The 11,362-nt window shown below is 37.6% G+C and overlaps 1 protein-coding gene across 1 annotated transcript in view; it reads left to right on the forward strand.

The window, feature by feature from the left end:
* The window catches only part of LOC127641150 (pre-rRNA 2'-O-ribose RNA methyltransferase FTSJ3-like), an 11,828-nt gene extending 1,130 nt beyond the window's left edge, over positions 1–10,698 (forward strand). Inside the window, exons 5-19 of the mRNA XM_052123945.1 lie at positions 1–115; positions 1,600–1,715; positions 2,123–2,227; positions 2,315–2,415; positions 3,001–3,087; positions 3,174–3,341; positions 3,421–3,556; positions 5,806–5,993; positions 6,296–6,413; positions 6,548–6,795; positions 7,037–7,131; positions 7,234–7,336; positions 7,919–8,102; positions 9,733–9,827; positions 9,917–10,698. The exon at positions 1–115 is cut by the window's left edge and continues 80 nt beyond it. Of these exons, the coding sequence (XP_051979905.1) occupies positions 1–115; positions 1,600–1,715; positions 2,123–2,227; positions 2,315–2,415; positions 3,001–3,087; positions 3,174–3,341; positions 3,421–3,556; positions 5,806–5,993; positions 6,296–6,413; positions 6,548–6,795; positions 7,037–7,131; positions 7,234–7,336; positions 7,919–8,102; positions 9,733–9,827; positions 9,917–10,199 (2,142 nt within the window). The 3' untranslated portion in view covers positions 10,200–10,698. The remainder of the gene's footprint in view (positions 116–1,599; positions 1,716–2,122; positions 2,228–2,314; positions 2,416–3,000; positions 3,088–3,173; positions 3,342–3,420; positions 3,557–5,805; positions 5,994–6,295; positions 6,414–6,547; positions 6,796–7,036; positions 7,132–7,233; positions 7,337–7,918; positions 8,103–9,732; positions 9,828–9,916) is intronic.
* Positions 10,699–11,362: the final 664 nt, after the last annotated feature.

An 11,362-nucleotide genomic window follows, 5' to 3' on the forward strand; every position in this document is an offset into this window, starting at 1 on the left:
TCTAAAGACTATCAGCCTCTCATCTGGATCTTCCAGCAGTTCTTTAAGAAGGTGCAGGCCACCAAACCACAGGCCTCCCGAAACGAATCAGCTGAGATCTTTGTCGTCTGTATAGGTAAATCAAACTTTTCATGACTGTCTATGTAAATAAAGTATACACAAGCACATTGAAGTGCTTGAATTTAGCATTTAGAGGTGTAAGTACTGGAATACTTGGAAAATTGGCTTGTTTTGTTGTAAAGTGCTTGAACTTAAAATGGGACGTTTGTTCCGTGTAATGTGTGTCCATCAAGCACGAGAGCCACGCGCTCCACTTTCACTGAATTATTCACAATTTATTTCCAAACAAACATACATTTTAATCACACAGCACAGAAGCGGTAAAACAACCGTGCAACTCTTCTCTTGTTAATGTGCACTCAACCGAAAATGTTTATAAAGAGTTGTCGCCATTCTTAAAGAGACAGTAACATTTTAGCACTCGAGTTCTTTTTAGACGGTTAGAATGGTGGTGCTACATAATGAAATGTGGAAATTGCAGTATATTGTCTTTTTAGAGGTTTTGCATTTGTTTTTATTATTTTAGTACTTTACAATAAATTTACTGAAATAACATTTCAGTTTGAAAAATTACCACACCAAAAAAAACCAACACATTTATTCTCAAATGCATCAATCTATTGTTCTTTAGAGAGATGAAGGCTGTCTTCAATTCTCTAGGGGGAGGCTCACTTTAACCCAGTTTTATTTAGACTTTATTCAATGACTAATGGATGGCGTGGATCTTGTCTTTGGACATATATTACACAGAACGCATTAAACCAAACTTTAACCCTCAACACGCAGTGAAAGATCTCGCTGCTGAACTTCTGCGCTAATGTACTACTCAAACATTGCTGAGAGAAATCTGAACATTTACCAGCCAGTGGGGAATCACAGACATTATCAGTCGCGTAGCGGGAAATTTGGTCTCATGTGGTATTGATTTAATCGCGTTGGGGAGAGTTGCGAGTAAAAGCTAGATCTTGGGATTTAAGAATCAATATCAAGATCATTCAAATCATAATGCATCAAAAATATATATATATTTTACTAGGGATGTATTGGCCGCCGATATTTATCGTCCAATTAATGACCAATTTAAAACCATCGGCAATTGTTTTAAGAACATTTGGCTCTTTCATTCTGGCTCCATTTAAAATTTTGGCTTGTCATGTGTTCAACAGATCCAATCCATGTTCAGTGGAAGTACTTTTTATTATAGCAAAAGCTTTTGTACCTCTTTGTACATTTTTAAAAAACAATTCCTGAGCAAATCAGTGACCTGATGGCAAAATATGGGTTTCAGTATGGGCCAATGGTTATTTGTGAATATCGGTGTTGGCCAAAATCGGTGCATCCCTAATTTGTACCCAGTCCTACTGAATTATATAAAAAGTGACGTGTTCTCTCACTTGAATGAAGTACTTGAAAGTCCTGGATGTTGCCTGTATGAACCCTGTCTGTCCAAATGTTTGTCTTTCTGTCTCTTCACCCATAAATGTACTGAAATAAGAAATATATTAAGAATATGTACCCTTCTTTTTTGTTCCCCTTTAGGTTTTTTGGCCCCGGATAAAATTGACAACAAGTTCTTTGACCCGAAGCATGCTTTTAAAGAGGTCGACGTTCAAGTGAAAACTGTTAAAGAGCTGATAACTACAAAAAAGCCCAAAGTAGGTGTTTACATTGTGCTCATGTTGACATGTACATAGTCCTATTCAAAATCCCTAAACCAAGACCAAATTTGGGTTTCAAGCTACATCCACCAAACTTGGCACAGACCTTCAGACTGTTCTGACTTGAGTTGCTATGACTTTTCTAACTGATCAGTATTGCGGTTTTCACACAGTGGCTGATCAAAGATCCCCAAAATCCCATAGATGTACATTAACAGAATGTTCAAACGGGCCAAGACTAAATTAAAACGTAAACGAGCCCTTCAGTCTTCTTTAACTGTCTCACTCTCTCATTCTTGCTTTTCTTTCAATCTATAACCTTCAAACTTTTTAAAAAAACCTTTACCTATTGATTTATTCCATATGTTTGTTTTACTTACATTTTACTTTCTACTGTTTTTCAGGCGGAAGGCTACAGTGATGGTGACCTCACTCTCTATCACACTTTCTCAGTAACTGAATTCTTAAGAGCCGAAAACCCGGTCGATTTCTTGAGCAAAGCCAGCGAAGTAAGTTTTCGAAGTATATTATTGGCCAACCGCATGAATGCGTTTCACTATGATGAGCTTCTAATTTCAACCTTTTGTTTTGTTTAGATAACCTTTGATAACCCAGAGCTAGAATCCCACTCCGCTACTTTCTCAGAAATCAAAGAATGTTGTCGCGACATTAAGGTCTTGGGACGAAAGGAATTGCGGTGAGGCCCGATGTTTGGTTTAAAAAAATGTATACAAATTTATTTGCAAAACACCTCATGAATGATTCACGATAGCTTGTTATAATGTGTTATTATTATTATTATCCCAAGTTGGAATGCCCAATTCTCACTACTTAGTAGGTCCTCGTGGTGGTGCGGTTACTCGCCTCAGTCCGGGTGGTGGAGGACGAGTCTCAGTCGCCTCCACTTCTGAGACCGTCAATCCGCGCATCTTATCACGTGACTCGTTGTGCATGACACCGCGGAGACTCACAGCATGTGGAGGCTCATGCTACTCTCCACGATCCACACACACCTCACCACACGCCTCATTGAGAGCGAGACCACTAATCATGACCACGAGGAGGTTACCCCATGTGACTACCCTCCCTAGCAACCGGGCCAATTTGGTTGCTAAGGAAACCCGGCTGGAGTCACTCACGACTCTAGGGGTTATAGTCAATGTCAATACTCGCTGAGTTACCCAGGCGATTTTACTAATCTTAAATGTGGAGAATAATACTAATAATGAATGTAGGTGTGTCCAAACTATTGACTGGAAATGTTGGCTTGTTTTGTCGTCAGTTTGTTGCTATCATGGAGGTCCAAGCTTAGGAGGTTCATGGCTAGAAAACTGAAGGTGGAAGTCAGACATCCAGACCAGGAAATCCGGTACGTTATGACCTCCATAAAGCCGCAAAAACAATGATTTTATTAGTTTGACATCTTGTCGTTATTGATCATATATTTTCATGTAGCCTTAGCTCAGGCGAAGAGAGCGAAACCGACGTAAAGGAAAGCAAGAAAAAAGAAGTGGAAAAAAAACCAGAGGACGACAAAGCAGAAGACGACGATGAAGATGATGAAGAGGAAATGGAGAAGAAGTTGGCGGAACTGAAGGCCGAAGAGATCGCAGAGCTTAAACGGTAAAGATTGATCGCTTTTGATCGTTTTTAACCTCCACACCGTTTCAGAGGTTTAATGTACGGTTTTGGCTGTAAACAGGAAAAAGAAGAAGCTTCTAAAGGAAAGGAGGAAGCAGAGAGAGAGGGTGGAGCTGAAGATGGACCTTCCTGGAGTCTCCATCGCCGACGATCACGATACATCCATGTTTTCGCTCAGCACCATCAAGAAAGCCCAGGCAAGAGAGATGCATAAGCCTACAAATGCCTAATAATATGATCATAATAAGGTTGTCAAGTTTCAGAAGTCAATACCGGTGAATTTTTACGATTCTCGATACTAATTTTGATACCACAGCAAAACTATCATGCTATTAAACGTAATAAAAGTGTAATATTTCATATACAATTTTAATTTAACTTTCAGCTTTTCAGTATTTCCCAATTAAGGAAACATTGCTTGAAGCTTTTCGACTAAACAGTCAGTAATAAAGCACAAACAAAATGATCAAATTGTAGTTTTTTTAGATTTTATGGGCAATTTTGACATCCCTAAAACAAATAAGCACAAATAATTACAATATTATATTTTGATTGAGGTTTTCTTTAGGGGTCGTAGATTGTTGTCGTCACAGCTAATACACTGGTTATATATAAAGTTGTAATTGATGTGTAGGTCAACCGATAGTAGATTTTGCCGATACCGATAACTAAGGTGGTGATAAAGGCCGATAAGCGATTTAATCGGCCGATATTTTGTTAAAATCTTATTATTAAATATGAAAAAATGCCCTACTCTTTTACAGACACTGGCTTAAAGAGTCCAACATTAATAAAACCACAGATGTAGTTACCAAAATCCCCAAAATGATCAAAACAAAAATGATTTTGTGCATTATGTTGGACTTTTAACTGTAAACAAGCCTAAAATACTCAAGGGACTCTTATTTTGAAATGACAGATTAAAGCCCAAAGTATACTCCGGTTTTGATGCGAGCGCTCGTTGTCTGTGTAGTCATAGTATACTCCATTTGATGGTGCGTGCTATGCCAATTTCTCTTCAGGAGTTTAGACCCATAAAGATGTCTTTATATTCCTCCAAACTCGAGGTATGCAGGTATCTCTTGACCTCCTCACCAGGGATGTGCACGAGTAGTCGAATATTCGTTCTGCAGTAAAAATACTATTCGAATTTTGCAAAGTGTATACAGTGAGATGCATGTTCAATCCTGAACACACAAACTAAAACGGGCAGTTATAACCGAATGCTCTGGGTGGCGCTGTTGAGTTGATCACATGTGTTGAGCAACGGTTCTGTCAGTACATTCAGATGGACACCAGAAAAGCGGGTTATTGTGAGAGCTGGTTTCCTGTTTAAATATACTATATAAGCGGTGTACAATTTACTCTCCTATATGTGCAGCCCGTCAGAAAGCAGCATCACCATAGCAACGTAATCCCAGCGACGCTTCTGTAAACAACAAACATGGCATCCGAGAAAGACTTTGCTAGCTGAGGGACATTCAATCATTAAAACTGGTGTGTATAAATGAGTATAGTTTACTGAGCACGTGGATATGCTCGCTTTGCTCATCAAAAACATGAGATACCATATTAACATGATCACTATTATATGCCGAGTGTTTATACTCGTCCTGTACGTTAACCGCGCCAGAATACTTCATTAGCGGTTTCTTTGTCTTCGCTTTGCGTGAGCTTAAATGCTTTCATTCTATACTGTTTTTGCTTTCACGCATCGCTTGTTTACATGTATATTAAAAAAACACACAGGATATATATCCAATAATTCCAGTCTGCGCGCTCAAAGATGCACGGTAAGAAAAATCGGGCTGCACGCGTTTAGTGCTCGAGCACTCTCTTGATGACAAAATTTGCGTCACGTGTCGTCTGACCAATTATTAACCAAATTAAGATTTTTATAGCCTTTATATTCACTAGATGAAGGTTTTTGTATGTGTGTGTGTGTGTGTGTGTGTGTGTGTATATATATATATATATATTCTCTCCAGATGAGGTTTAATGAGGAATACGTTTTATTATTATTATTATTCTCAATATATGACGTTAAACAATGTATTTCCTGACGCAGCACGTTTCGATATAGTTACGTTTCTTTGCTTGCCTCTTCGCTTCAATATAAAACACTTGATAATCCAAGCAACATAAAAAAATGTGCATTGAAGTGAGGATAAAAATATGGATGAATATTGTCAATGATGAAAAATCACCGCAAAATCCCCACGAGGTGTCCGTGACTGTTTTATTTGACCTCTAAAGGCCTTTGTTGTACTGTAGACTCGAGACATTTCAACCGTAGAATCCGCCAGCGCTATCGGCAAAGATTTCTGATAACCGATAGTTCCAGAAGCTACTATTAGCACCGATTAATCGGTACAACCGATATATCGGATCTACCTATAGTACGTTAACGAACTCTAAAAATGTATGTGAATTTGTTTTCCTCCAGTCACTCCGTGAAATCACTATGGGTGATATGAAAGGAGCGAACGCTCTGGAAGAGGACGAGGAAGATTTGTACTTCTCTGAATCTGAAGACGAGCGCATGTCTCTGGCCTCTGACCTTGACTCGGACGACCTCGAAGAAATCGAGAAGAAGGAGAAAGAAATCGAAAAAAAGACTCCCAAGAAAAAAAGGTACTTCGCAATCTTGTTTCCTTTCTTTATTTTTCCTTTGTTTGCTGAATTCGTTTGACAATATCAGCTACAAGTCAAAGGTGTCGCAACATCTTTATTTCAATATGTGTGCGAACGCGATTTGAGCGCTGTGGCGGAAGGGAAGAACGTACATTTTCGATTCTACGCAAGTCGTATGTAAAATCGAGTGGTTTCAGAGTGCTTGTAATATGGCGTACGAGTCGAATGGACTACTTTTACAATATTTTATCTGTTGTTTTCATGAGATGTTTAAGTATGTTTTGATTTTCGTTTCTCTGTAGAGTTTCGTTCGCCAACGAGGAGCAGGACGAGGGGGAAGCGAGCGGGAACAAATTACTCGTTGAACTCGAAGGAAAAGATGAAAAGAAAGAACGAGAGACCAATATGTGGTTCAGCAAGGTAATTGAATCACTTGTTTCAACTACAACAGGACGGCACTATTTCAACATTTTATTAATGCGATACAAAGTCAAATCAATTCGATTTAAACTCAATGGCGTGCTAATTTGCGTTTACAATGAACGTCTGCACAGGGCATCTTCACGGAACTGGATTTGGACGATGACAAAGACGCTATCAAGGAACTCAAGCAAACCCAACTACTGCAAAATAATCAGCCTGCAACGTCAGGAAAAGGCAGAAAGAGGAAAGCTGAAGAGGCGGAGCCTGCCAAACAGGAAGATGAAGTAGCCACGCCCACACAGGAAACAAAGAAGGGGGAAGATGAAGACAACAGTGACAGTGATTCTGACGATGACAGCAGTGATAATGACGATGAGAGGTGACGTTTATAATAAGCGCTTGCATGCTTTGAATGATCTCGGTGAATCGCGTAAAAGTTGGTGTTGACTCGAAACAAACTTGACGAAAGTGGTTCTAGCTTAGCACGCTCTTGTCAATATTACCACCAGAGTAACACGAGAGCATCAAATGTTCCCATTTGTGTAATTTCGTGGAGTATATGCCTGCCAAAGCTTTGCGTAACTTGCTCTCTAACAAGAATAAAATGTTTTATTTAACAGTGATATTGCTCGGATGAAAAAAGCTGCCACGGCTGCCGGCGCGGTGGTGGCAGGCGACGATGACGCCTTTCAAGTGGTTCCGGTTGAAAGCATAAGTCAGTTTACACATTTGTTTGGCATAGGTGTACCAAATATTAAAGAGAAGAACATTTGCATATTTATAAAAACCTGAATATATTGTACATTTTTCTTCGCAGATAAACGGGCTCGAATTCTGGACGCAGAGGGTCTGGCGCTCGGTGCACAAATCGCCACTTCTAAAAAGAGAATGCGAGACCTAATCAACGGCTCCTTCCACAGGTGAGAACACCTGTCCACTAGTGAGAAACATGCTTCTGTAAAGGGTAATGGGTCAGATGAATGTTGCTTATTTTATGGTTTGTTTATGGACGATACGTATACTTTTTGCACTTCTGTTTTTGCATTTTAAAACAGCCTTTTAAGGTTTAGTGTGAATCAATCATTAATTGAATCAATCGTGCAGCATTAATGGACATCATACCGATATCTCAGAAGCCAAAGTCTGCAGGTTTCAAAGCATTTTGAATGTTTGTTTTTCTCATCATGTAGCCTGTAGGTAAGTGCCGCTTCCACAATCGTCATGTTCATAAATGGTATTTTGTCTGCATTTAATGTGACAACGAGAAAGAATAAACTTTTTTTTTTTCAAGTGTGTTTTTAATTAATTAAAATGAAACCATTTTGTCATATTGCCGTTTTCATGCTTATTACCAGTATGCCGATTGGTATTAATTTGGTCAATAATCGGCCGCTAAATATCAGCAGTTGGGAAATAAAATTAAGTCACTTTAATTTGGTGGGCTTGTCACAGATCTATTTGCATTTTTGACATAATCAAGTAATCTTTGTGGTGCTTTTTAGGTTTGCTAACTCTGAGGACATGACCGAAGTCCCTGCTTGGTTTGTTGACGATGAAAAGAAGCACCGGAAAGTTCCGCTTCCTATCACCAAAGAGATGGTGGAGGAATACAAGCAAAAATGGCGGGAAATCAACGCCCGTCCAATCAAAAGAGTGGCAGAGGCCAAAGCTCGCAAGAAGAGAAGGGTGAGGCTCCCAAGATGGGAGAATACTTGAATAATGAGAATAAAATAAATAATGAGAACGCTCTCATAACGAGTCATATCATAGAAAACAAAAGAAACAAATATTTTTATGTAATATGTCGACATTAACGTTCAAAAGCTACAGCCCCGTGACCATTTTATTCAGATCATTTATTAAAACTAAACCACAAAAATGGGCCATGGTTTCCGTGATCTTCGAAAATCTGGAAATATCAAGACATTTTTAAAGGTCTGGAATAGTGAATATAAATTTAATAGGTAGTAGTATAATTTGAGGTAAGTTTTTGGTGCAATCTTTGACAATATCAGGAGCATACGCAAATTTGTAGTGACGTCTGAAGTACGTTTGCTCCTAATATTGTGAAAGATTGCACCTAACACTTTTAGTAAAAATGCAAAGAGACTATAATGTTTTTGCATAAATTAAGTCTATTAATTTATGCAAAAAATAAATTTGATTGATGATTGTTATTGTGTCAAAAAGCATAAAACACAAATGAACTTTCATATTGTTATCGGTATTGGTCAAAAACAACTATTGGTAGATCTCATGTATTCTTTGCATAAATTAATATTCTAATGATTATTATTGTCAAAAAGCATAAAACACTAATTATCTGGTTTTGCATATCGGTTATCGGACACGTAAAACATTTTAAATAATCTGTATCGGTCAAACAACTATTGGTAGATCTTGTGTATTTGCATAAATTAATATTCTAATGATTATTATTGTGTCAAAGCATAAAACACTAAATATCTGCTTTTGCATATCGGTTATCGGACATGTAAAACATTTTAAATAATCTGTATCGGTCAAACAACTATTGGTAGATCTCGTGTATTTGCATAAATTAATATTCTAATGATTATTATTGTGTCAAAGCATAAAACACTAAATATCTGCTTTTGCATATCGGTTATCGGGCACTTAAAAAAATTATCGGTATCGTCATAAACAACTCTTGGTAGATCTCGTGTATTTGCATAAATTAATATTCTAATGATTATTATTGTGTCAAAAAGCATAAAACATGAATTGTCTGGTTTTGCATATCGATTATCGGACATGTAAATTTTAAATAATCGGTATCGGTCAAAAACAACTATCGGTAGATCTCTAACATATTCTTTGCATAAATTAATATTTTAATGATTATTATTGTGTCAAAAAGCATAAAACACTAATTATCTGGTTTTGCTTATCGGTTATCGGACACAAAATAAAAATCGTTATCGGGAGAAAAAAACTATATCGTAGATATCTATATTTAATGTATTGTTTGCATAAATTGCTTAAATAGTTTAACGATTATTATTGTCAAAAAGCATGTAACACTTATATTTATGCAAACAATAATAAAAAAATTATTGTTTGCATAAATTATTGTCATATAATTATGAACAAAATTGCACAAAATGATTTAAGAAAAGTGTAAGCCAAGTAACGTACTTTAAAGTCAGCCATTGCAATCTGACTACTAGTATTTATGTAATGTTTTACACTACTTTTGAACTGAAAAGTTAATTAGATTACTATAATTACTTTGTAATCTGATTACACCCAACACTGATTCTAAATTCATTTTAAATGCTTTTTTGTGTTGCAGATGCTGAAGAAGATGGATCAAGCTAAGAAAAAGGCTGAAGCTGTTGTGAACACTGTGGATATTTCGGAGCGAGAGAAAATGGCGCAGCTCAAGGGGTCAGTCTTGGCTCAATCGCAATCTTTAAAAACCTTTTTAAAACATCTCTAATCGCAGTTTTGTCATTTTGTATCTTTCTCTTCTGTAGTATCTACAAAAAGGCTGGTGTTGGTAAAGAGAAGAGAGAGGTCACGTATGTGGTGTCCAAGAAGGGCGCCGGACGCAAAGTGCGCCGCCCAGCTGGGGTTAAGGGTGCTTTCCGTGTGGTGGATGGACGAATGAAGAAAGACACGAGGGGCATGAAGAAGGATCAGAGAGAGCGAGGCAAAGGGGGGAGGGGCAAGAAAGGAGGGCAGGGAATGAAAGGAGGGCGGGGCATGAAAGGAGGGCGGGGGATGAAAGCAGGAAAAGGACGTCCGAATAAGAAGTGATTGACCACTTCCTACCATGCCACGGGCTTTTGATTTCACTCGGCACTCAAACTGCTTTCATTTAGCCGAGTTCAAGGCTAGCTGTGTCACAGTGACCGGGCTGTAGTGTATTTTATCTAGTACTCTACGCTGGTCTGATGTTTTGGTCTATCGAAAGGCAACTTTGTAATTACCAACAGCATGTTATTCAGCTCGGACTTTGATATACTTGATTACGACAAGAGTCTGAACCCTTAGACCAATCAGATCCGCTTCAGATTTTTGACGTTTCTCAGCAGTGTTATTATGCTGTATGTTTTCATGTCGAATGTCCTTAATTTTGGAGGACCTTCAGGTGTATACGTTAAACTCTTGAGTTGTATGGGTTAATTGTGCTTGAAATATTATCAAAATATAATTATGCTTGTATTATTGTTGGAAAAAGTACAAATTTAAATAACCGCTGTTAACTGAAATTAAAATACTTTTAGAAACACCACCAAAAATTGTCCATTTTATACCCAGAATTTCAGTTTTTTGGTTTAATTGCATGGCATTTTTGGTTTGCCATTATTTTGAGTGGTAGATATTGATTATATCAACAATGTATAAGATCATGCGAACCATTTAAACAGTCTTTTATTGGGGAAAGGTCAAAATAGTTTCACCCACAATTTTTGCTGTTCTTGTAAACACCTTTAGCAGTTTGTTCAAGGTGCGATGGTCTGTTTATATGGTATGACAAAACAGGTGGAAAAACTGCCAGTTTAAAAATCTCATGTAAATGTTTTCTTGTGTTGTCGGTTTTTATAATTGGCTATTTTATATATATATACACACACACACAACTCTTATAGCTCTAACTGGTGTGAAGTGTTTCCCATCCTACAAATTAGACAGACCGATAATCGGTTTGACCGATATCTTTTCCTAGTACTTTATTTGTACTTTTCCGTAGTATTGAAGTACGTAGTTTTAGTATTTTTACACGTCTCTGGATATCAGTTCTTTAATATTGCATCAACCGATAAATAAGCCCATTTAATGGGTCTCAAACAAATGTTAAACAGTGTTTAACAGGAAACATTGGGGTTCACAGGTGAAGTATCTTATTTAATTTATGTAATATTTCAGCTGTTACTCCGTGTATTAAACATTCAAAATGCATGTTTTTATTATTGTAG

The sequence above is a fragment of the Xyrauchen texanus genome, chromosome 50 (assembly GCF_025860055.1).
Source record: "Xyrauchen texanus isolate HMW12.3.18 chromosome 50, RBS_HiC_50CHRs, whole genome shotgun sequence".
Taxonomy (NCBI): Eukaryota; Metazoa; Chordata; class Actinopteri; order Cypriniformes; family Catostomidae; genus Xyrauchen; species Xyrauchen texanus.